Source organism: Cercospora beticola, chromosome 6 (assembly GCF_033473495.1).
Source record: "Cercospora beticola chromosome 6, complete sequence".
Lineage (NCBI taxonomy): Eukaryota > Fungi > Ascomycota > Dothideomycetes > Mycosphaerellales > Mycosphaerellaceae > Cercospora > Cercospora beticola.
Window position 1 is genome coordinate 1,717,112 of NC_088940.1, and position 24,994 is coordinate 1,742,105.

At 54.3% G+C, this 24,994-nt stretch overlaps 9 protein-coding genes across 9 annotated transcripts; 5 read left to right on the plus strand and 4 right to left on the minus strand.

Moving 5' to 3' along the window:
- Window positions 1-300: 300 nt before the first annotated feature.
- Window positions 301-822, plus strand: RHO25_009734 (uncharacterized protein; the record flags this gene model as incomplete). Its single annotated transcript, XM_065603209.1, has 2 exons — window positions 301-477; window positions 535-822. The coding sequence occupies 2 exons, from the start codon at window positions 301-303 to the stop codon at window positions 820-822; spliced, it is 465 nt and encodes a 154-aa protein (XP_065459281.1).
- Window positions 823-2,189: 1,367 nt separating this feature from the next.
- Window positions 2,190-2,744, plus strand: RHO25_009735 (uncharacterized protein; the record flags this gene model as incomplete). Its single annotated transcript, XM_065603210.1, has 1 exon — window positions 2,190-2,744. One exon carries the CDS (start codon window positions 2,190-2,192, stop codon window positions 2,742-2,744), a length of 555 nt encoding a protein of 184 aa, XP_065459282.1.
- An 88-nt stretch (window positions 2,745-2,832) lies between these two features.
- On the plus strand, window positions 2,833-6,318 carry RHO25_009736 (uncharacterized protein; the record flags this gene model as incomplete). The annotated part of the gene is made up of 1 exon (XM_023601264.2): window positions 2,833-6,318. The coding sequence occupies one exon, from the start codon at window positions 2,833-2,835 to the stop codon at window positions 6,316-6,318; it is 3,486 nt and encodes a 1,161-aa protein (XP_023453599.1).
- A 732-nt stretch (window positions 6,319-7,050) lies between these two features.
- On the plus strand, window positions 7,051-8,609 carry RHO25_009737 (uncharacterized protein; the record flags this gene model as incomplete). Its single annotated transcript, XM_023601265.1, has 2 exons — window positions 7,051-7,574; window positions 7,628-8,609. The coding sequence occupies 2 exons, from the start codon at window positions 7,051-7,053 to the stop codon at window positions 8,607-8,609; spliced, it is 1,506 nt and encodes a 501-aa protein (XP_023453598.1).
- A 108-nt stretch (window positions 8,610-8,717) lies between these two features.
- On the minus strand, window positions 8,718-10,261 carry RHO25_009738 (uncharacterized protein; the record flags this gene model as incomplete). Its single annotated transcript, XM_023601266.1, has 5 exons — window positions 8,718-9,191; window positions 9,248-9,399; window positions 9,459-9,618; window positions 9,671-9,878; window positions 9,939-10,261. 5 exons carry the CDS (start codon window positions 10,259-10,261, stop codon window positions 8,718-8,720), a joined length of 1,317 nt encoding a protein of 438 aa, XP_023453597.1.
- Window positions 10,262-11,733: 1,472 nt separating this feature from the next.
- RHO25_009739 (uncharacterized protein) lies at window positions 11,734-12,565 on the minus strand (the record flags this gene model as incomplete). The annotated part of the gene is made up of 2 exons (XM_023601267.2): window positions 11,734-12,194; window positions 12,274-12,565. 2 exons carry the CDS (start codon window positions 12,563-12,565, stop codon window positions 11,734-11,736), a joined length of 753 nt encoding a protein of 250 aa, XP_023453596.1.
- Window positions 12,566-14,006: 1,441 nt separating this feature from the next.
- RHO25_009740 (uncharacterized protein) lies at window positions 14,007-15,854 on the plus strand (the record flags this gene model as incomplete). The annotated part of the gene is made up of 7 exons (XM_023601268.1): window positions 14,007-14,233; window positions 14,284-14,377; window positions 14,448-14,520; window positions 14,574-14,675; window positions 14,727-14,876; window positions 14,928-15,169; window positions 15,222-15,854. 7 exons carry the CDS (start codon window positions 14,007-14,009, stop codon window positions 15,852-15,854), a joined length of 1,521 nt encoding a protein of 506 aa, XP_023453595.1.
- A 1,974-nt stretch (window positions 15,855-17,828) lies between these two features.
- On the minus strand, window positions 17,829-19,492 carry RHO25_009741 (uncharacterized protein; the record flags this gene model as incomplete). Its single annotated transcript, XM_023601269.1, has 3 exons — window positions 17,829-18,251; window positions 18,308-18,995; window positions 19,065-19,492. The coding sequence occupies 3 exons, from the start codon at window positions 19,490-19,492 to the stop codon at window positions 17,829-17,831; spliced, it is 1,539 nt and encodes a 512-aa protein (XP_023453594.1).
- Window positions 19,493-22,310: 2,818 nt separating this feature from the next.
- RHO25_009742 (uncharacterized protein) lies at window positions 22,311-22,718 on the minus strand (the record flags this gene model as incomplete). The annotated part of the gene is made up of 2 exons (XM_065603211.1): window positions 22,311-22,605; window positions 22,681-22,718. 2 exons carry the CDS (start codon window positions 22,716-22,718, stop codon window positions 22,311-22,313), a joined length of 333 nt encoding a protein of 110 aa, XP_065459283.1.
- Between the last annotated feature and the right edge of the window lie 2,276 nt (window positions 22,719-24,994).

Genomic DNA, 24,994 nt, shown 5'->3' on the forward strand with positions numbered 1-24,994 from the left:
CTTCCGTGGAGAACAGCATAAGAAGTGCAGGCATGGCGAATACACAGCCCACTGCTCCGCTTCCTGCAGAGACAAATCCACAAATGGCCTCTGAATTCGAGACCGAACATTCGCCAAGGCCTCCACTCCATCAGCTCTTGCTTGGTCGCACCCAAAAGGATCGATCAGCGTGCAGTATTCAGGGTCTCCAGCTGCACCGCTGCGTACACAGCCTTCCAACTGCGGCGTGTGCTCTTGTGACACCTATAAAGAAGTGATTGTTTCTCTTTCGCAATCTGCTCGTCACATATCAACGCCATCATGGGTGCCTACGTAGCACTCACTCTACGAGCACGCGGCCTCGTCAGCATCTTACTCGGAATCTATGGCGCATTCTATCCCAAGGAATTCTTCAACTGGATGATCTCGCCTGGGTGGGAAGGAAGCCATAGTTGCGACGCTACGTTGAATATTGCTCTCAACAGAGCCACCATGCAGGTTAGTACATGTAACGAGATCTAGTCCATGTCAAGTTGATTGACGTTCTACGTCTAGCATGGCTGGCAGTTGGTAGTCATCGGCGCGCTCTTCCTCTTGCTCGCCGGCGAGACGTCTCTCCATAAGACTGCAACGAGCATCGCGATATTTGCAAGTAGCTCCGCACTCGGCGTATTCTTTGGTTCCGACGGTCCCCGCGGAGTGGCTTTGTATCATCTTGCCTGGTGCTTCTTGCATACAGTGTCTTATGAGGTTGACAGGCGGAAGGACAAGAGGCAAGAAATGAGCAATGGAACGCACAGAAATGAAGCATCGAGCGACGAGAAAGCACAGTCAGTCTTGTAGCGTCTGGTCTTGCGGCAACGTATCACAGCGTAGCAGTTGTGAAGCTGATTCTCTCAGTTCCTGCTCCCCTAGCGACGCGCTACTGAACGGGCAAGCAGAGCAGTTTCGTACAAGTATTGATCGTACGGCAACGAATGGTGGGATGGTGAAAGGTTCCTTCGACGGTAGCAAGCGATTATTCTCAAAACTTGTTTGTGACATTGTGACTTCACCGAGGGTCGCACCTCGGCAAAGCCATTGTCCTTTGCGGCTACAGTATCATCATATCAGCGACACTTTCCTTGACTTGGTCGCTCGTCTAATGGCTTATTTGATCCGACTAACTACCCGATTAAGGTGGTCAGTTAGTGAACGTGACCTCATCCCACAGCTCCTCCGCGGATCTGGTTTTCGATGCGCGGAAGCATTTTACCTGCTTGTGAGCATTGTGCGTCCACTCTGAACGAGCAAATCGTGTACTGTAGAATTGGCGTGGTCATTGCAGCCCACTTGTTCGTTGTCTTGGCGTTGTAGAGTGCCATGATCTGCCGCACGCGAGGCAACACAGCAGACACAATAGTGACACGGCTTATGATTTGCATGGTGTTTCTGTGCCTTGCCGTACGTGGACTATGGACAACTGCATCCGAATTGCGTGACGTGCAACGCGGCCGTGCTGGCTTGGTGGCCGTCTTCAGGCAATATCTGGCAGATGTGGGCGTCTTTCCATGATTGCGACTCTGGTGATCCTCCTGCACGTAGCTGCTTGTTTATCAGCAGTAATCTTACTTGCATGTAGGCTTCCCATTGTGTCTGCTGCTGCGCAGATAACGCAAGTGTCAGCCACGATCCGGAAGGCGTTGGATGTCACTCCGCTCTTGCATCTGCTGGAGTGCTCATCAGGCCTTGTGTCTCTAGATTGCGCTGCGGTGGATCATTGTCTTAGCACGCTTCGGGTGGTCGTGGAGTCGGCAAGCTGATCGGGTGCAGAAGTGCTGGCCGATCTTCGATGCTGACGAGTTATCATGGAGCAGGTCGTTGCCCTATTTCGACAGCGAGCAATATTCGGAATATGGAGGCGAGGCCGGTGGGCAAGGTGTGGACATGTATTTGTTTCAGTTTAACAGAAAACGTCTCGGCGCTCTGGCCAGCCGTTTCTTGAGGCGAGAGGGATGTCCATGTTCAGAGATGCGTAGACGTCTTGATACACTTCTCAGACCGTGGTGATGCTGAGGACGAAAATTCGAAGATGATGGCTACGACTCGCTTCGATGCAAGCCAGATGGGTGGTGCTGCAGGAGCACAATGTATGCAGAGTATTGGCTTGGCCGCAGCGGGCTACTGCAGCGTGTGCATCCTTCACTGCCGGGCAGAAAGCTTGAGTCAGCATGCAGCCATTGGGCGAGGAGGCAATCGCTATCCGACAAGCAACCAGGACTCCCCTATGTGCTCCGACAGGTGTTTGTCGCACATCATCTCCCGCTGTGCGCGGCGGCGGAGAAGAGGTTCCAGCGTGGTGCAAGAACAAGCGACGAGAGACAGGTCGTGCTTGCGGTGCTAGCTATGCTCGTAGAAAGCATGATTGCAACGGCGGGCTGCTGGAGGATATAAATACCTTCTCGCCGCCCAGCAGACAGCAGCGTCTGGTTCGGGAAGACTTGCAGCTCGTATCTGTTGCCCGCGCGAAGGCTGATCCTCTGCTCTTGTCGGCCGGTTGGAAAGTGCCGGGGCGGGTGATTGACAGCAGGGAAGTGAGGCTGAAGCGTCGCGTGGTGGGCGAGCAAGCAACGCAAACCGACGGACGTGCGAAACATGGCCTGCGCCAAACTCGCACCGTAACGCTTTCCTCCCACTGCAACATGGCCCATGGATCCTTCGTCGACGCCAGCTCCCCTCTGATCGACCTTCGACACCGACGACAGCACGCCGCCGTGCCGTCGTGAGAGCCTTTCACCGCGCCTGCGATCCCCTATTGGGCAATTCGGCGTGTGCCCCGGGCCTCAGGCACCTCCACACACGCGACCTGCGACCATGGAGAGGCGAGTGTCCAACGCGCGGCTGCAGTCGCCGCTGCCCGATGCGGCGCAAGGAGGCATTGCCATCACGCGGCTGGAACGCAGCGCAGAGGAGCTGTCGGCGGGCGGCAGCGACATCGGGGAGGAGATCAGGAAGATACGGGAGAGGGAGCGGAGCGCGAGTCGAAGTGCATCGCGGCAGAATTCCATCCAGAGCAGCCACCAGGGGGGAGAGTTTGCTAGAGGCACCTCGCTGTCCAGGAGGCTCAATAATAGTAATCATCACCCCACCGCTGGCCGCAGCCGTGCCAGCTCGTATGCCAACAGCATTGTCGACGTCAACACCCACGCGCGTTGGGGAGGATACTCGCCTGCGGGCCACATCGCTTCTCCCGTCGCCGCCCCCATTACCTCGCCCATTGGCAGCCTCCGGTCAGGCTCGAGCTGGACTCAGGCCTCTCTCCAACGCGCTGCCTCGGGCTCCAAGTCGTCGCGCCGTGGTCACATCGTCGTTGAGCCTCTGCAAGAGGGACGACCGCTGGACAGTCCGCTGGCCCCCAGCAGCGCCTCGCTGTACTCGCAGGAACACGCCATCTCGCGCCAAACCTCACACTCCTCCTTCGCCCGCCGCTACGACCTGATTGCGGGGCAGATCGAGGAAGCCCTCGCCACCATCCCGCCCAGTCCGCCCATCGAAGTGCAAGAGCAAGAGCGAGCCAACATGGATCACCACGATCCCATCGAACGACCGCACTCGGCCGACACCTTCCAAGAGGCCGAGCTGGCTTTTCGAGACTTCGACGGCGTGCACTACAACCCTGATACAGAGGAGTATGTCGAGCTCGATGAGGAGGGGCACGAGATTAGGCGCGTCTCTGCGCGGACGTCGTCTGGCACGTTGGGAGACATGGCGTCAATGCTACGAACACCACGACAGGGCAGGCCAATGTCCTCCGGACGACCCATGTCCATGGCCCTTGGAGCGCCGCCGCCAGGCGAAGACATGGTGTACTACCCAGCACCTGTGCCGCGGATGCTGAATATGCCCAAGAGACTGTCACAGCAACCGCCCCCGCATGTGCAGGCGAAGAGACGTTCGGAGATGCTACAGGCCATGCCACGGGCCAACAGAGAGTCGGCACCTTGGATCCCTCCCTTGGGCATTGGCGAGGAAGAGCAGGGAGAACCCAAAAGCGCTCGCTCGGGTTCACACTCGACTACATATGAAGATGCAAATCCAAGAGGCATGCTCAACCAGAGAATGAGCACAGTCAATCAACAGAGTCTGCCGCCCCAACTGCGCGCTTCCATGTTCTTCCAGCATTCATCAGTGCCACACGATGTCCAGGTTCAGAACGGGTCAGCAGTCGCAACCTTGGACGCCATCCTCGCCTCGTCAGCCAATGCACCTGTGACTGCCTTCACAGACCATCCGTATGCCGGGGATGTTCGCAGCACTGTCTACGCTCCCGAGAAGCCGATGCACAATCGACGCAGCACAAGCACCACGTTGAATCAAATTAAGCAAGAATCTCCCAAGAGTGACAAGAAAGCGAGGCGGAAGAGCAGCATTGGAAACTTTTTCAAGAGGAGCAGCACGAACTTGGACGGCGAGACAAATGATCGAGCTCGTCCACACAGTCGCGGCAGTATGCTAGATTTCAACGAGGGAGGCAATAAGCTACGGAAGAGGCGAAGCCAAATGAGCATGGGCCAGATGAGCGCTGGTGATGATCTGGACGATGCAGAGCGCGCCAGGCGTACATCGCGGCAGGATCTTGGCAACTCTTCCAGAAGGCAATCAGGTCTTATTGATCAAGCGGTCAACGTGGATCACCCTGTGGGAGATGACACTGATCGTCACGACCCGGATAGCCTGCATCGGACAGCACAGGCACTGGATGAGGGCGATCAAATCGATCAAGATTTCCGAGATCAACAGGAACGAGAAGATTGGGATATTGAAGAGCCTGTGTTTGCGCAGCCTACCACTCTACTGGCAGAATTGCAAGTACGCAAAGCACAGCTCAAGTCGCGGAATCGAACCGCCGCGACCGCATTTCCGAACGGCATGCATAGTACTCTGCTCCAACTTGATGCGGTCGAGGCCATTGAAGCAAAGAAGCGCAAAAAGAAGAAGATCGCGCTGGCATGGGAAGATCATCAGGGCAATCCCGAGGACAGTGATGAGGATCGAGACGATGTTCCATTAGGAATGCTCTTCCCTTCAAAGAGTGGAAACGCACATCGTAAGATGGGCAATGAGGGCGACTGGGACCGACCGATGGGACTCATGGAACGGCGCGAAATGGAAGAGAATGAACCGCTAGGGCATAGGAGAAAGCGGCTCAATCCAAATGCGCCCGCGCTCAACAGAGGACAATCGGCATCGCGCTTGCACCTGGCTGGTCAATTAGACATGCCAAGCGAAGACGAAGCCGAGGGGGGCGAAACTTTGGGGCAGAGACGACGGAGGCTCGCACTTGATGCTGCGATTTCGGACGTGCAGGAGGGCGGCAAACGACCAGTCAGCACCTTCAGCGATGACCTACTGGGACAATTTGGTGGCCTCCAAGTCACGAACCCGGACGCTACTGCCTCTGATAAATCCACAGTGAAGGAGCAAGCCAACCAAGCTGAACAACCTCCTGTTGAGGAGAACGAGACGCTTGGGCAGCGCGCTGCGCGTTTGAGGAAAGAGCGTGAGGCATCTGGCCAGGCGCCAGGAAACGAGAGTCGACCTACTCTGCACACCTCCTCAAGCATGGCGAACTTGCTGTCTCGAAACCCTGTCGGATCTCGTCAAGTCAGTCGCGAGAGTGAGGCCGCGCAAGGCACTCTGTTGCATGCAAGTCAGCAACATCAAATGAAACAGAAGCAAGATTTGATCGCTGGCAATCTTCGGACAACCAGTTACGATCTCAACCAACCACTTGTCGATTCTCGGCCACGCGCAACGGCCGATGTGTCGAACGGGCTCATTGGCAACGAGGCTAGCAGGCCTGCTAATGGTCTCTTTGTTGGCGCAAAGCCGACGGGCGGCGTAAATACAACCTTCTCGCCGGCTGCCATGAACCGGTCCACGAGCTTTGGTGGACTTCTCGGTCAGCAGCCGAGCCGGCCTGCTAACGGACTTTTCCAGCCACAATCTCACAACGCCATGGGCGGAGGATTGCCAACATCTGGCTCGATGCCCATGTATGGCATGAATGTTGGCGGCCAAGGCTACTTTGCCTCCCCTACAGCCGGCATGGCTTATAGCGGCTACGGTGCTCCACCTAGTATGATGGGATATCCTGCAATGCCACAGTACCAGCAACAGGCGGTGAACCCATCTGCGTACTACGCACTTACCGGCGGGTATGGGTACCACCAACCTCAACAACAACAAGCCTTCCCCAGTCAACCTGCGATGACTGCCAACATGAATGGTACAGCATTCACAAATCCGGCACAAGCATCATCCATTGAGCGATGGAGACAGAATATTGCACCGGCGTAGATGCTGCCGACGCCTTCCTCCAAATTATTTTGCGCAATTGTAAGCGAACGGCCAGTGACCATGAAGAGATACGGTCTTGCTTTGTACACGAAACATCAAGATTAGCATCGGGATGGAGTTTGACATTTCAGCGGCATCATATATGGGCTCCGGGTGGGGACAAACGTCGATCTAACAAAATTCTAATCAGCATGATGTTTGCATATTCCGGCTTCGGCTGACAATGAACAGTTCGTATGATTCCTCTTCCTCCAAGATCTCACTGCTGTCACGTTCCCCGCACATCAATCTACGGCCTGATCGGTCCCGATCGAGCGCAGTCGCCTCAACATCAATGGCTATGAGCAAATGCAGTTGCGAACGACCAATTTTGATGCACTGATCAAGGTGCATGGTAAGTATCCAGCAGCCATTGTTGCGATAGCACGTGTGACTAAATTCAAGCGAAACTGTCTTAAGTGGTCTCCATGCGCCCCACCGATGGTGTGGCGGCGGATGTGGAGCAAATCTGGGGATCTGCACATCTTGTCAAGATTTCGTTACAGCTATGGAAGAGTCTTTACCCCTACAATGCACCTTTACCATTGACAATCGCCTCAACCTCGGAAGCCCGGTGACTATTGCACCGGCGACAAAATTGCATGACTTGCGAGATGAGGGGAAGCGTTTGTATAAAAGCGTGCCGTGAGGTGGGAATACTATGGATGGACTACTGCCTTCCCTTTGCCCAATATGAAGCTACTGAGTCGACCGCTGTTGGCATTGCTTGCTTTGCTAAGCTCAGCCACTTCCTCTCCAGTCCACAGTCCTCATGACGAGCTTCTGATCAAAACAGATGTCTTTGCTGTGCAAGGAACAGTCTGGCCAAACAATTCCGCTGTGCATTTCTTTGGCAACATACCATACGCGGAACGTCCTATTGGTAACTTGCGCTTTCGACCTCCAGTGACCAAGGCCCCAAGCTCGGAGGTCAAGAACGGAACTTGGTTTGGTCCTAGCTGCATACAGTACAACAATGGCCAGCCAACGGTATACTCGGAGTACTTGACTGGATTTCTGCTGTCGCCGGGTCAGAACCAAAGTGAAGATTGCTTGACAGTGAATGTGTGGGCTCCGAAAGATGCGAAGGCTGGCGATGATCTGCCAGTCATGATTTGGATTCACGGAGGTGGGCATACTTCTGGTGGGGCGGCGAGTCCTTATAAGTATGGAGATCGGTTGGCTGCTGATCAGAATGTGATTGTTGTTGCGATGAAGTAAGAGAACTCTTCATTCTTGTCAGTTCTGCTCGCGCTAATGAAAGTCATAGCTACCGCGTTAACATCTTTGGATATCCTGGTGCTGCAGCTCTTGACGGCCGCAACCTCAATCCCGGCCTGATGGACCAGCGCAAAGCTGTTGAGTGGACATATGCCAACATCCATGCTTTTGGCGGAAACCCTGAGCAGATGATCCTCTTCGGCCAATCAGCCGGAGGTAGCTCCGTCGACATGTACTCATACGCCTACCCATTCGACCCCCTCGTCAAAGGTTTCATCGCACAATCCGGCGTCGCCTCCAACGGACCCGTCCCCACCGGCTCCAACTTCACCTACGTCGCCAACCTCGTCGGCTGCGGCAACACAACCTCCCCAGAAGCCGAACTCCAATGCATGCAAAAAGTCAACGCCGAAGCCATCATCAAAGTCTACAACGAATATAATTCCACCCTCAACAAAGGCCGCTCTCTCTCATTCAGCACAGCAGCCGATAATCAAACCCGTTTCACCAACTACACAGACCTGCAATCTCGCGGCCTCTTCGCCCAAATTCCAACACTCTACAGCACCACAAACAACGAAGCCGTCACCCTCGTAACCTACACCGGTCCCAGCGGCGTCAACCAAACAGAAGTCGATCTCCGTTCCGCTTCTGGTTTCAGCTGTCCAGGTGACCAAGCCGCCGCGGCGAAATCTTCATTAGGAGTTCCAGTTTGGCGAACGAGATATTTCGGTGAATGGCTAAATCTGAACCCTTTGCCTTGGTTGGGAGCATATCATTCGAGTGATATCCCGATGATTTTTGGGACGAGTGATTTGTTAGGTGAGGATACGGAGGCGGAGAGGGGGGTTAGTGAGTATTATCAGGGTGCTTGGGCGGCTTTTGCGAGGGATCCTGAGAGGGGGTTGCTGGAGTATGGGTGGCCGAGGTATGTGCCTAGTGAGGAGACTTTGGTGGAGTTGGGGAGGGAGGGGACGACAGAGGCTGTTCTAGTGGCAGGGGATAAGTTTCAGGGGATTTGTGAGGGTTGATAGGATATCGATGAAGGTGGTCGATAACAGAAAGTGTCGTTGATTTACCAAATGGTGACTTTTCGGATCAAACAAGCATGACAGCGCACAAAACTAAAGCCCACGATATCAAAGATGACACTTCAAGAATCCCTTTGGGAATCCCTGTCTCACCTCGCTCCAGCTCGTATTGCTCGCGGTCGAGTCAGGATCATACCCAGCAGTAGCCAAAATCTTCTGAATCTGACGCTTTCGAATACCCACATTCGATCCTTCGAACAGTGGCAAGCACAGCGCATCATCCATCATCAAACCATATGGTTGATCGACATCGTAGGCCGTAACTCCAACTGCTTGCATGGCTTCCAAGACACATTGGATCGCCGTCTCGGAGCCATAGACTTTGGCTTGATAGGCTAACTCAGCCTCGCCTGTTTTGTCGAGGTAGTCGCAAGCTTTCCAGGTCAAATAGCGGGTTGTTTCGAGGCGCATTTTCATGCTGATGAGGAGGTCTGCGACGCTTTGATATTCGATTGTAGGGCGGGAGCCGCCGCGCTTTTCGGTCGTGACGATTTTGAGGGTGTGTTCGAAGCAGGATCTCATCTGGCTTGCTGCGTCAGCGTGTGTTCCTCAGGACCCATTGGGGCAGAGTTACTGACCAGTCCGGCTGCACCGGCACCAACCAACGCTGCAGACTCGGTGAAAGCAGCGACGTTGACGATAGCACCTTTGCCAGGAGTGGCAAGGATGTTTTTGACTGGGACACGGAAGTTGGTGAAGTGTGTGCGTGGTCCGGAATGGGCCTTGAATCCTACGCCCGCTCGTCAGTACTTGCCGAAACGACAGGCTCGTAAGTGAGATTGAAATTACCATGAGTTTCAATATCATCTCCAACACGGAAGGCATTGGCGTTCCTTGGGTCGTCGAATTCTTCGCGAGTGATGACCACAATTCCAATAGTGTCTGCTGGAGCACCTCGAGTCCCAAAGCGACACACGAGGCAGAGAAGCTCGGGGCCTTTGAAGTCCCACTGAAGGATCAAGTCAGCTGTAGAGCCAAGGGATAAGTGATTCTGCACTTACGCCTCCACTGTTGGAAGCCCAGATCTTTCCTCCGTTGATGATCACATCTCCTCCTTCAATGCGTGCAAGGGTCTGCACACCTCGACCGCCTTCGTTCTGCAGCCAATTGGCCGAACCAGTGGGTTCGGAGAAGCCGAGCGCAGCCAGAGGTGTTCCCTTGCAAGTCAGAAAGGGTGTGATGAACTCCTTCTTCTGCTGCTCGGTGCCACTGCAGTCTGTCAGTGGTCGACTTCAAGTCGCCACAACAACAGCGTTCAGTGCAACTTACTACATGAAGATGGGAGCCAGTCCAAGGCCAACCACCAACCAAGTGATTGGCAGGCTAGAGTCCTGCGCGAAGAACTCCTCGCATGCCAAGGCAACATCGACAAGACTCTTACGAGTACCGCCGTACTCTTCCGGGATTTGCATCTTGATCCATCCGCCCTCGACCATTTGGCGATAGGCATCTCGAGTAGCACGGAAGCGCTCGTACTGATTGGGCAATTGAAGGTACTGTGCACGACATGGTGCAATCACCTGTTCGGCGAACTTGCGTGCAGAGGCCTTGAGAGCAGCCTGCTCTGGCGAAAGGGAGAAATCGATAGTCATCTTGTAGGCGATTCGCTAGGTGGATATCGTGTTGTGCTTGCAGAGTTGAGATATCGAAAGAGCTTGTGAGCCACTTTGATCGTCATCGCAGAGTCCCTTTATATGCATATCTTTGCCTCGTCGTCAACGACTTGTCCCTCACGACCGCGACCTTCCCCTCTTTTGACCGGCAATATAAGGAAAGTGAACTGTCGTGTAGCTAACCATTCCCTGCGATGCTGAAGAGGGGTTGACAAAGTCATCTCATATCATTTCGCATTTGCGTGTTGTTATACCGTAGATCGCCGAGGGTCTATGGCCGGTTCAATCGGTGAAAGCTTCATGAGTCGAGCTATGTCCAACTAAGGCTGACTATCCTGGTCGGACAGAAGTCCGAATTGCATGCTCAGGGCCAGCCTTGTTAGGGCACGAACGCAAGTACGGAGATGTAGCATATAATGTCGCCGGCCCGAGTGTCTGGTGGCTTTGTGCGAAATGCTATTGGTCAGTCCGAAAGGCCTTTTCCTATAGGGACGTTTGCGTAAGATGCCCTTGGGCTCATGGCGTTCAAGGAACCGTATCCATGGACGTCATGCCTTTGTTGACCTTCATCACTCTCGCTGAGGACAACGCAAATCGGGAGAAACGCAAGGGACAGGCCGGCAAGACGTGCTTGGAACAGTATATGGCGCCGAGCAGTATGATTCGGACCAAAAATCGTCCGTGCATCCTGGAGGTCGTTGAACGCTTTACATTTGGCCCAACCGCAACTGGCACCTTTATCGAGATGCTGGTCAGCGAGGGCCTCGTTGCACATGCAATTACTACAGAAAGCATGACGCTCACTGATTGTAGTAATTGCTTAGTCCAATCAGGAAGCTCGAGAGCGATAAGAATGGACCCAACGCGATACCAGCTATAAGCTCCCTACCGTGAAGTTGTTGGAGGCCTCGAGCAGAGCGATTGAGTGAGTGACCTCTGCCACGGAGATGCGGAGCGATAGGCATGCGAGCGGGCATTCGCTGACATTCGATCAAGGGGACGTGGCACAGGGGACCAGGATGCGGAGTCAAACAGTCTCATCCGAATAGAGCTTGCACTCCATGACCCGGACGCTCGTATGCTCGTAACGAGATACTCCATGAGAGTTCAGATGCGAGAGTTCTATTGGGCCGTGTCGACAACGGTTGCGATCGAACCCGAGAAGGCATATTGTTGGAGTCTGTTTGGGTGCGACATGTGCGAAGGACAGGAAGACTGAGCTTGGCAATGGCTCTGCCAATTTCATCCGAGCTCATGCCAAAGATGTTGTGCGAAACATTGACAAGCTGCACTTGCCACAGGAGAGGAGTGCTGTCTCAACAATCTAACCCTTCTTCGTCATCGCGCCTTCGCAGTCGATGCAGCCTGTGGTTGCTTGCGGAAGGGGCCGCTCACTCGAAGAGCGTGTTGCCTTCTGTATCAGGCGAGCACTTGATCTGCAGCGTGATTGCTCAATTTCCTTTCTTGCCAACCTCGGCCTGCTGTTGCAGCTTCAATCCCGCGGCAATTCTGCTATACGACTCAAACAAGATCCAGAACGGAATAACCACCCACAGCGCAGCGTTGAAGAAGACCAGATAGATCCACTTGTACATGAAGTTGTCCGTGACCAGATTCGGCGACCCAGTCAACCATTCTGGCGCGAAAGTCATGAAGCCTCCGTACAGCTCTCCAGTAGCCAGGACCGTCATCCAGAACCAAGCATCTGCTGACTGCTTGCGTAGTTTGTTGCATATCATGACAGCGATTGGTCCAGCAAGGAAGACAGTCAGCATTTCCAGGCTGATGACCGTGAGATCACTTCCGCCCCATCGCTTGTCTGCCTTTGCATACTCCCTCCACAAGGCAGCGAAAGGGTTGGTGCCGTAGTCTGAGCCGTAAACGCGATCACTACGTCCCAAGAAGAATATGTCTGAGGTACAAGTCATGAGCATGAGACGATCGCACAGGGGTGAGTCTTGGCTTCGAGAGGCAAAAACAGTGCAGCTTACCAGGCGGAAGGTACGGACTTGCGAATATCGACCCGCCACTGGGAGAAATCTTGTCGACGAGGTCGGCAACATTCGCGTAACTGAAGAAGCAATTGTACAGGTAGGAGCCTTCCAGAATGAAGTGAATCAAGGCGTCGAAGGCATGCCACACGAAGAGGACGCGTATCTTGGCAGATGCATTTCTTTGGAGGAGGGCAAGAGACGCGGCGTATGCTGCTGCCAGAATAGCGACAGTCGCTCCTAGAGACAGCACTGTCGTCGTGCTGATGAGAGTGGGAACTTGGGTGTCCATTTTGCTGGTTCAATGCGTATCTTGGTGCATTGGAGGGACGACGCGAGGTGCAAGCGGACGCGCACTTCCTCGGCTGCCAAGCCTCATGGCTGATCTTCGCCAGTCGAAATGGGCATGCAAAGGGCGCGTGGGAAATGTATTTTTGAGTCCACCTTCTACTTCCACGAACGGACACTGCCTGGAAACGAGCAAAACGAGTACATCCAGCCGCGATATGCCTACGCGGTGCAATGTTTGCTTCGAGGCTATCCTAGGCTAATCTCAACAGAGGAGGTCGGCTTGGTGGCGGAGGTTGGCAGCGCCCGCTCCCCTCTATGGTGGGCTGGGCACGGATCCGATGATTGCGTCTCGGAGGTTCCGAAAGCTTACCTACCACACATCGTACTGACTTTGTGCTCATCACAGCTTCCACAGGATGTCGATGGAGTGCATGCTCTTCCATCTGACCGCAGCCACAATGTCACATCGACGACCTGATAGAGCGTTTACTCATCATCATCGAGTCGGCGCTTATGCAAAGGCAGGATCGAGCTGCTACGGCCGAGTGGTATATGCTCTCGAAGAAGTGGCGACAAATCCTTGGTTCAAGGAATCTACACGAATCATTCCACTGTTAAGAACGTGCGAAAACATGAGAACAGCTACTGCTGGCTCTCTTTCTCTCAGTATGCTTCGAGAGCGTGTTGCCACGGCACGGAGTACGATCTGTTCTTGTTCCAAGTCCGGATGAAGTATTTGCCTGAATCTGCATTGATGAAAACAAGGCTTGCTTCAGCGGAGGAATGTCCTCCTAGCCCTCTGCGAACGTCCACATCTGCAGCCTCTCAGCAGCCACATATCGGTACCACGCCACAACATCCTCCCATGCTGCACCGACAGCCAGAGAAGTCGCTTCCGGTCCCGACGAGGAGTTATGTTCGATGTCTGCCAAGTTACACCGACAGCTATAGTCCATCTTGGCCACGCCTGGACGCGTCGATGAATATGGGGCCCCGGACTTTTGAGTTGAACTAATGCGATGTTCGACCAGCTTTAGCGATATGCGAGCCATTGGAAGGCCAGACGCACGGCCGGAAGTCTGCACACGTGGATTTTCTCCGCTTGCATGGGATCAAATGGCATCAGAACCACGCTAGAAGACACGAAGTGATCTCTTCTATGCCTCGTATGCTCTAGGCCAATGTCCTAGCCGCGGGGCTGGGAGGCATGCTAGAATGCTTAGTTCGCTCGGAAACTGTTGCCTCTGGTTCGAGAGCATCTAGCGAACGGTGGCGGCCAGGACTATTCTTGCTGCACGTATAACGCCCCCAGATGGCGCTGCCAATGGAGCAGGTAGGGCAGCATGCTGCCGTATCACTGATATAAAAGCCCATCATGATCGTCCCCCTTGTCACTCGATCAAGGTCGCTCTTCTCAGAACTCTTCTCCCATTCAACCAATCATGGCCACCACCATTGTCAACCAAGACATGGGTCACTCCAGCTCCGGCGATGTGACACCTATCCGCGAGAAGACTGATATCGCATACATCGAGAAGGCTGAGGTTGATGCCGTTAGCAACGACATTCCATATATCGATCCTGAGAAGCAGCGAAAGCTGGTTCGCAAGATCGACTGGCATGTCTTGCCCCTGGTCATGCTGCTCTACCTCAACTCCTTCATCGATCGGTACGACTTGCCAGTGTCCCGAGATGATGGATAATGCTGATGATGAGCAGAGTCAACATTGGTAATGCTCGTCTCTACGGCCTTGAAGCGGATCTTGGTATGCAAGGCAACCAGTTCCAGATCGCCGTGTCGATCCTCTTCGTCGTAAGTACAGCCTACGCCTGCAAGCGCCCAGAGGTAAAGCAGTCACTGACCGAGACGCGACTCTCTGCAGACATATGTTATCTTCGAACTTCCTAGCAACTTGGTCATGAAGAAATACGTTCGTCCATCGAGATGGATTGCTTGTGAGTGACGATGGAAATCAGTGTGGATAATCGAATACTGAACGAGGGCATAGCTATCACAATGGGTTGGGGTCTGGTTGCCACATTCTCTGGCTTCACTCAGTCGTACGCGGGACTTCTTGTCTGCAGACTTCTTCTCGGAGCCACAGAAGCTGGTGAGTAACAATTACGCTAGCACAGTCGCTACTTAAGCTAATCCTTTGCAGGTCTGTTCCCCGGCATGGTGGTGTACTTGACCTTCTTCTACACCAAGAACGAACTCGCGCTCCGAACAGCATACCTCTTCGTCTCAGCAGCCATTGCTGGTTCCATCGGAGGTCTTCTCGCTTACGGAATCGGTTTCATGGATGGGCTGGGTACGTACCACCCTGTCTTTTGCTGGCATTGCAAAACTAATGAATGAACAGCTGGATACTCTGGCTGGAGATGGATCTTGATCATCGAAGGTATCCCAACGATCATCCTCGCCGTTGTCTGCTGGTTCTATCTCGCCGATGACGCCAACAATGCCTACTTCTTGAACGCGGAGGAGCGCGAACTGGTTGGTCTTCGCCAGAAGGCTCAGACCGGCGTCACGGAACACTTCGACTGGGCAGATTCCCGGAAGGCTCTCATGGACTGGAAGACCTACGCATTCTCTGTTTCACAAGTAAGTCTAATAGCTGAAAGACATGTTCGAGTTCCTACGCTGACTCCCTCAGTTCGTGAATGCCTGCATGCTTTACTCATACAGCACCTTCTTGCCCACCATTATCCTTCAAATCATGCCAGATGCCGGCCGCGCAATCACGCAGCTCCTCACAATGCCTTGCTACTTCGCAGGAGCCCTGACATACGTGTGCCTGGCCTGGCTGTCCGACAAGCTGCAACTTCGTGGTCCCATCGCAGCCTCCGCTGGCGCCGTCTCAGTCATCGGCTACGGAGTTCTTCTCAGCAACGGCGCCCCAGGCGTCCTTTACTTCGGCTGCTTCCTCGTAGCAACCGGTATCTACGTCGCTCTCGGTCTCAACATCGCCTGGCTCAACACCAACAACCCTCGCTATGGCAAGCGTACAACCGCATCCGGCACACAAATCATGCTGGGAAATATCGCGGGAACTGTAGCTCCTTTCTTGTACCCAACTCAGGACAAGCCACGCTTCATCAAGGGCCACTCCATCAACTTATCTTTGGTCGCTCTTGGTGTGATAGTCTTCGCGTCACTTCACCTTTACTTCTCTTGGGAGAACAAGCAGAGAAAGGCAGGCAAGCGCGACCACAAGATGGAAGGCAAGACTGAGGAGGAGATTCTTGCTATGGGCGATGAGAATCCAAGATTCATGTATACGATTTAGAGTGCTTTTTTAGGCAGAATATACCCATGTAGCCGAGTCTCCGGCAGCTCTCTGCGTGGCTCTTGCGCCTCTTCTTTACATTAAGCAGCACAGAGTTCCTCGATTTTCCATAGAGCGAGCTGATTTTCACGGTGAATTCGATAGAAGGAGTCGAATCTCTGACAGCTCCTGACAGCAAATTTTTGGTCATCGTTACCATTGAGAGCTGGGGAGCCATCAATTTTCTCAGAGAAAGGCATGATGAAACGGCTAATGCAATGCAATCACCCTCGCCACGAATACTTCTCTCCGGATCAATAAAGACTTCACTGCCTCCTTGATTGCAGCCGGTTCAGAATTTTCTGCGATGCGCTCTTTGAGATACGGAGACTTCCATCTTTCGGCAATGGGAGACAGATGGGGATTTCCTGATTGCTGAGCTTTGAGATGAATTTGAAACCGGAGCGAACAGAGATTTTGCCGGGTTCACCCAGAATCTTGAGAGAATTATCCTTCCAATCGAGAATCAATCTCTGACTCCAGACCAAGTCTCATTTCGATCCGAATATTGACGGCCTATATAGCAGCTTCCAACTATTTCAATATTCAGAAGCATGAAATAGTTTCCATCTCAATGCTTCTGGGAGACGGATGGGTATGTTCTGGTTGCTTAGCTTTGAGGTCAGTTCGAAATCCGAGAGAGTGGGAGTTTCGTCAAATTCACCTGAATTATCGTGTGGGCTATCCTTCCAATTCGGATTCGTTCTTGTTCTCTGAATCAATTTCCATTCCTTTCCAAACACGGGCGGCCTGTATAGCAGCTTCCAAGCCTATGGGTCGTCAGAGGCATGATCAAGCTTCCATCTTCATGCTTCTGAGTAACAGCTGGGGTTTTCCAATGACTGGGCTCTCAAATCAACTCGACATTGGAGTCAACGAAATTGTTGCCAAAGTTACCCCAAATTCCATGTGACTGGTTCTTCCAATTTAGCATCTGTGCCACCCTCTGAATCGATTGCTATTCTGGATCAGACACCAATTGCATGCACGGGAGCTTTCAAATGTGCCAGTTTCGAGAAGCACCGCTAGGCTTCCATGTTTATGCTTGCGGCAGACAGTTTGGGATCTTCTTATTGCTTCGCTCGCAGTTGAGATTTGTTCTTGGAGTCAATAGAATAGATACCATATTCACCTCAAATCTCATGTGATTCCCTATTTCATTCTCGTTCTCAAAATGACTTCTGATCTCAAATCAGACACTGATAGCATGCAAGGGAGCTTCCAGATGCGCCGGATCCGAGAAGCACAAGCAGGCTTCCTATTCTATCCTTGTGGATGACAGCTGGAGATTTTCCGGTGCGTAGGCTCTGAGATGAATCCTAATATTGGAGTCAGCAGACTTTCTACTATACTCACCTCAGATTTCGTGTGATTTGTTCCTCCAATGCAGAATCTCTCCTGCTCTCCGAAAATTTTCTGATCCTCCATCGCAAATTGAGGGCATGCATGGCAGCTTCCAGATGTGCCAGGATCGAGAAGCGTAGACTACACTCCGCTGCTCTGCTTGCAGTGAATCGCCTAGGATTTCCATCTTGCTGCGCTCTGAGACTCAATCTAGATTGGAGTCAGCGGGTTTTCTGCCATATTCGCCCCAAATTTTCGTGTGACTTGTTCCTACAATGCCGAATTTCTCCTGCTCTCCAGATTTCTTTTGATTCTGAATCGCACATTGAGGGCATACACGGCAGCCTCCAAGCCTGCAGTGCCAGGGAAACATTGGCAAAAGACCACTTCAAAGACCAAATTTCAATACTTTTACAAGGTAGAACAGGTGGGCTGAGGCCACCAGGACAATATATTTTCTCCAAGTTCCATTTCAAGACACCTTTCTATCGCAAATACAAACGTCAATTGCCGGCCAGTCGTGCCCGCGAGGGCGCGGAACTGGCATTTTCAGCAGAAACAAGCAGCAAAACCACCCCAAAAAACACTCACTCAAGCATTCTCCATCTCGCCCTCCTCGAAATCGAATTCGTCGCCGTCACCCTCGCCGGCTCCGCGCGTCTTGAAGATTGGAGACTCCGAGCGGTACTCCGACGTGCCTCTGCCGGCATCGTCCTCGTCCTCCCCCTCGCTCTCCTCCGACTCGTACTGGAAGGGGCCAGCCTTCTTGAGCACCGTTGGTCTCAAGGCTGGGTGTACACCTCTCAGCTCCTCCGGTACCTCCGAGCGCGCTTCCTCTGCTTCCTCCATTGCACTCTCAGCCATTGCGGCTGCACGGCGGGCCTCGTAGTAGGCGTCTTTTGGCTCGAGGGTGACGCTGTCCCATGGGTAGTCTTCGCTGTAGACGTGGACGTGCAAGAAGTGGGTGACTGGGTACTGGTTGAGGTCGAGGGCCGAGTTGCTCTTCTTGAGTGGCTATATTATATGTTAGAAGTGAATGCGTGATTAATTAAAGTGAAGGTTGTACTTACCAGGATCCACTGCTTGACGTCCTCCTTGATCTCCGACAGACGATGCTCAACACAAGCCATGCCCTTGCCAGTCATCGGGAAGCGAGCGTGGAAGCTCAGCTGCAGCATCTTGCGGTCGAGATACGTGTCGCCGCCCTTGCAGATAGCGTTGCAGAAGGCCCATCCACCGTCCTTGGCGTGGTGAGTGCGATCGGAGGCCATCAAGTCGCAGACCCAGTGACGGAAGATGGTCACTGCGATCCACATCATGATGTCGTTGCCATATGAGGCACGAGACACGTTGTCCTTGTCGCCGGGCTTGAACTCGCGCAGGAGCATGGAGGGGTAGTATGAGGCCAGGTATCTCGAGGAGTCGCTCACTGTCTTCTTGACCCACTCGCCCTTCTTTCTGAGCAGCTCAACTACCTCATCTGGAAGAGATCCGTTGACCAAAGCAGCTTGCACGTGATCGGTGTTGTATTGACCGGCGGAGTGAATGAGGGCTTCCTTGAAGATAGCGCGGGACTTGACGCGAGAGGCAAACCCGAGCCAGGCAGTCGGGTTATCAGCAATGGCCTTGTAGACGGTCTGTCCGGCGCCCAGTAAGGTAGCCTCGATCGGCTTGCTGACGATGCGGACACAGTCGAGGTTCTCTGCCACGATGGTCGCTTGAAATGCGGTGGCGAGGAGTTTGGCGAGGCCATCTTCCCTAAAAGCACGAGTCAGCGGGTCTGCGGCTGAGATATATAGCAGCTGGAGCTGGATGACAAGAGCTTACTGAGAGTCACCAAGATCAATGGGCTGATTGTAGAAGGCGCCCAGCACAAGGTCGTGCGCCAGCACAATCGGGTTAGGTTCACGGCCGTTCTCCAACTCGAGTCCGAGGCCAGTGGGTGCGCCTGGTACAGGGCGTCCATTGGGATCGAGAGGCACCGCCTGAAGGACGTAGGTCAAGTTCTGATCCTCCTCGTCGATGTATGGGTTCTCAGCCAGCACGAGTTTGTGGCGGATCAAGACTCCCCTCCTGTGCGCTGCGTTGTTCAGCTGAGCGGCGTAGTCCTCACTGAGAAGCTCGCGCATGACGGACGACGAGTTCTTGAGGACGCCGCTGTGCAGCTGGTACTGGCGACTGCCGGAGAGCGAGATGCGCACATCGCCGTCGGCGAACTGGGGGAAGGACTGGCCTGTTGGGTCTGGCTGGTCCATGGCGGTGGTCGGTCGGGGATGCGCGGTGGGTGAGAGGGTGTGTAAGAAGATGTGTGGGTTGGTGTTGTGATGGAAGTGGTGGTTGTCGTGGAAGAAGAAGAAAAGGCAGAGGGTGGGCGGTGAAGGGTGAATAAGAAAATCAGGCAGCGCGGCGGAAGTTTGTGACTGAGTGGCGCAAATGAAGCTTGAACGCGCGGGAAAGGAAACACCCACCTGTTTACTACTCACTTCCCTTTCACAGGCCCTTTCTGTCCTTGCGTGGCCCGTGAAAACATGCCTGCTTGCTCGTGCAGTGCTTGAGACTGTCATAAACAAGGCGGCATCCCTATTTCTTTGTGCCATGTCCGCTGGCGGTACAGCCATCACCTGCTGCAGCAGAAGGCAGAGTAGTAAATCGGTCGCGCTCAGCATCAGGGGCTGGTGCAGAAGGACGTGCTTATGCGGTGCTCGCAGCTGCATAAACACGGCGGTCACCATGTTTGCCTGTGCCAATGCCGCCAGCAATATAGACACTGGCTGGATTGCAGCAGAAAGCGAGCCAGCAAAACGATCGCGGTCGGCATCAGCGCCCGGTGCAAAAGCACTTGCTTGTGCAGCGCTCATGATCGTCACAAAGACCGTGCCGTCAACGAATCTTTGTGTGAACTTCGCCAGCCATACCGCCCTCCGTTGGACTGTAGCAGAAGGTGGCTCAGTGAAAGATCGCGCATGAGCGCTCGGTGCAAAATAACTTGCTTGTGCAGCGCCCGTGGCCGTCACAAAGACAGCGCCGTCCAAGCATCTCTGTGTAAATGCTCGCCAGCCAAAAGGCCATCTGCTGATCTGCAGCAGAAGGCGGCGCAGCAAAATGTCGTACTTAGCAACAACATCCGCTGCAAAAGGACTGACTTGTGCAGTGCTCATGGCCGTCACAAAAACAGTGGGTTCCATAGATTCCCGTGCCATTCTCGCTAGCAAAATGGACATTCGGCTGACTGCAGCAAAAAGGTGATCAGCAAAAGCGTGGCACCCAGCTGATATCACCAGCTGGTGCAAAAAATGTGTGTTCGAACAGCAAAACTCTAAGTCTTTCCCAAGGACTCGAGGGAAATCCAATGCTACTAGAGAGTGCGGTGCCGGCCGTTCTACTAGATCATGGCGAGAGGATTTTTTGTTACATGTCACAGGGAGCACGGGACCCAAGACTTACCGTGACTACGAATTCCACCGCTATGCCAATCCGCCATTATCGGAGACGGGGCGAGAGTGACCGAAGTTTTGTGGCTTATAACTCTTAAGTCAGACAGGGTCCATCCGCCTTTGCGAAGAAACCGGTCTCCACGGCGATCTGACGGCTGAACACGCTCTCCCTGAGTTGGAGGAGGGAGGGAGCTGGATGGGTATCTTCATCAGACCATCAGATACATTTGCAGGGCGCTGCATGTTCGTGTTTCAATGTGTTGGCAGCGTGCAGTGAACGAGAGCGGCGGAGTACGCTCGGCCGAGACGCCAGCCAGCTGTGGCTACCGCAAAGCCGCAAGAGGGCTACGAGCCGGCACACAGCGACAGCAGTCACGCCTGCTGGCCAGCTTCCACTCATATGGCATAGGAGAAGAAGCACGAGAAGTGTGCGAAGGTTTGCGTGCGACTCAGGGGCCCAGCGTACGTATTGAAAAACTCGAGTCCACTGAGTGAGTATTGCAGCGGCTCCAAGAGCTCGACTTCAGCGGCACAGTGACATTATCAGCACAGCCGCCAGCCTTCAGCCTTCCTGACCAGGCGGAGGCAGACATTGGCCGCACGCATGGATCTGGCGTGAGACAGCGAGGCGCGATGCACCTGCTGCCCTGCCGAGCAACTGCCATTCACAATTATCTTTTGAGTGACGGAGCATGCGCAAACTGTGGAAGTGCTTGTTCGCTTGGTGTCCCGACTGCGTCAAGGGCAATGAGAGTGCATGGCGGCAACTCGCGAGACTGACATTCAGCGGCACAGCGCAAAGCTCGCGGTCATGACTCCTTCAGGTACAGATAGCAGCACAACGCGGTGGGAAGCCCCTTATTCGAGCTTCTCACTGGAGTTTCCGCAAGGTGACCGGACGCCATCACACGTGTAGCTCGTGCGAACTGTTTTGAGCGGCTGCACGAGACCTCCGCAGCGGTCATCTCACGGTCTGATACCGCGCAAATTTGGGTCCAGGCAGCGCGGCAGCCAGCAGCCCACATCGTGCAATTGACGACCACCACTGAAGATACAGACATGACAAACAAATGCGAAGGCGGAGATCCACGTCTACAGCATGCTGATGGCATTTCTTCAGCAGCTGCCAACGCGTGTCTCGTGGCAAGACCACCGTAGGGAGAGCGACGGCCGCCAAGCCTCGCATCACCGCCGTCACCCCGGCGAACGATGACGGAAAGGTCTGCCAGATAGCTGTCGCCGTGGTGATTTTGCAGCAACAAGCCATCATTGGCCGGGTCAGGTGGTTGCCAGGTATTGCCGCTAGCGCCGTGTTGATTGCGCGTGCCCCTCCCTTACTATAAGTTCCTTCTGCCTCTCTCTTTCTTCCTTTCTTTTCTTTTCTTCTTCATACCTGCACGACCTTCCGTCCGGTGGGAGGCAACGGCAGTAGCTTTGAGGGCCTTTTCACGTGGCGGGCACCTCGGGTCCAGCGATGCATTGCACAACGCGACGCTGTACTCTGTGGCCTTCGGCAAGTCACTGGGCATAATTTTTGATGTTTCTCGACAGTCAACCCTCGTGGTTGGCGTCAAACTTTTTCATCGTCGCTGTGGCCGATGGCCATGGCTCGGAGAAGATGCTCGTCCTCTGTCTGCCCTCACTGACTGTATCTGTCTCTGCGCCTTGCTGCCTGAGTGGTGACAACCTGTTGCGATGCCTCCATCGCGTCGTCTGTCGCGGCCGTGTCGGTGGGCGCCAGCACGCTCGACAGCGCTGAGGCGAAGCACCGGCTCGCCCTCGTAGTCATGATGAAGCCAATGCTCGTGTTGATATCTGCTGCAATGCGCTGTGCCATTGAGGTTTGTCCTGCCTTTAATAGCCACATGTCTCGTGAGCGCACAGCAGCGCGCCCGACCGTAGAACCGCGCCCGCGGCTGGTTGCGAGCAGACGTCTACAGGAGGTATCTGTGGTCGCCGCTGTCATGTTCACCGTGCCGTTCACCCTGTCGCGAAGGCCCTCGGCTCACTGATGACCTCCGCAGCCGGGCAGACTCCCGGCGGCCATCGCCAACGATGTGATCCTTCCTGAGCCCTGATGGCGGCAGCAGAGGCGGACGGCCAGCCTTCAGGCATTCTCGCCGTGAGCAGAGTCCCATGGCCTAGCTATGCGCTGCACGTGGAGGTCAAGATGGTAAAGAACAAAGAGACGGCCATGCTGAGACCTGGCGGACGTGGCATCGTCAGGATCCGCGAGACCAGCAGCGCCAGCGACGATGGCAGACTTCAACGAAAGCGGTGGACTACAGCTCCATCATCTATCCTCGAGGACGCGTGGTATTAGATGCAGTCGACACTGACACGTTCGCAGATGCGCGCCGCAATCTCCCTTACATGCCACGGGGTTTCACAGCTCTATCGGACGTGTCTCGACCCATCGGCCTACGAGACCAAAACACTTCCGATTTCCCCGCCGAGCGCCGTTGTCCAGGACGAGAGCGATCGTTCGACCGAGCAACCTGATATAGCTGAGACAGTACGAGACGGACGAACAGGCACTCCGCCGCCAGCGCGGTAGGAGCACGGGCAGCTGAAAGAGGTGGCACTATCCGTGAACATGACAGCAGTCGAGCAGGAGGACAGTCTGCGGAGCGTGGCACTGGCTCATTGCAACACGATGCAACTTGGACCCGCCATCAGCGGCACCAGACAAACAGCCAGCGCAGCTTTGTCGAGCGCCGAGGCGCGCTGTCTGCCAATGTTTCCACCGAGGAAGACTGGCGGCCGCAAGGACAACTGATACGTCTCGGAAGCCAGAGCGCAGAGAGAGCCAGAGGCGGGCAGAGGAGAGGACACCGGTGCCTTCGAACATCAAGCTGGAACCCAATGAAGACCAAGCGTGTATGCGGCCAACCACTGGAACACTCGCTGAGCACGTCGCAGAGCGAGAGCTGAATGGTGGAAGACGTATACCTCAGGCGGCTCCACTGTCTTGGCTGAGCGCTGCCGAGTAGACAAGACCCACATATCGAGCAGCGATTCTCGTCCCAGCAGGAAGTCACGTCTACACAAGATTGCGTCTCCACGTGCTTGGGCACTTGTGGCGTGTATACTCGCCTTTCCGTGGAGCCGCTTTCTTAGGAGTCGAAAGCGGCAAGCCGATCGTACGCAACACCCAACGCTGCTTTATCTAGGCACTGCTGGGATACAGGCCGAGAATGACGTAGAGCAAGAGTAAGATGGCAGGGCACGTATGCGTTGTAGGATACCGGCATACTGGCGGAGCGTCATAGCTGATACAAAGTCCATATGTCGATCAGATGTGCGCGGACCAGCAAGGGCCAGGCGAAGGCGGTAGTGGCGATCCACAAGCGCTTGAAGTTTTGCGGCACCTAGGCTCCCTTCTCTTGGACGTGGAAACCATGAAGGATGGGAGCTCCATGTTTCGATCCCACAACTCCAAGAAAGCACACTGAATATCCTGATGGGCGATATCTGGACCGCGCGGTCGCGCGATGCTCATCGATAACCTCGACAGGTGAGATCCCTTGCGAATCTGGTTAAAACGCGTATGGCGAGACTGCGACTTGGGATATCATAGTCAAACGGAGTGACAGAGTGCTCATGCCAATGCTGAAACGCGTCAAGGCATTTCTGGTGTCCAGTCTTCCCAGTATCCTTTTGCAGAACTTTACAAGCCGGGCATGCTCAGGGACTGTGTCCTATGCTGGCCGACCAGAGAGCCGGAACGAGACGCGTTCAATATATCTGGCCTCTGTGTATACGCTTCTTTTCAGTCTCCACGCTCTCTAGCTGCGAGCGCGGTCCGATGGGTCGCTGCAAGACTTTTCGCCGGGTTTGAGCGTAAAACGCTATCCGATATTGCTTTGCTAAGCGCTTCATCGCAATCAACTTGCGGTCTAGCCGCAATCGCTTCTACCAGCGCAATCGCATAAGCGCACTCGGTCCATCACATACAGGATCTTGACTCATGGGAATCACTTCTCGATATTCCAAGTATACCCTGCTCTTGCCATCTTTTCCGCGGGTGTGCAAGCAGGTCTTTGCCTAGCACTGCCGGTGCACAGATACCACTCTGGCAGTCTTGATATACGGTCCCTCCAGTAACTTATGGTGATGCCATTCGATGTCAATCGCGGTCCGGAGGTCTGTAAGCGTATGCGCAGCCACGACGCGCTGCGCTGTGATCTGCGATGAGCATGCCCGGAGGACGTCAGGACATGAAGCCGGAAAGTGGAGATGTGTCCCATTTTGACTTGGCAGGCAGGTGCGCCCACCGGATCCGAAAGCAGCCCTCCTTCCTCCAATGTTGCCGCCGTGTCG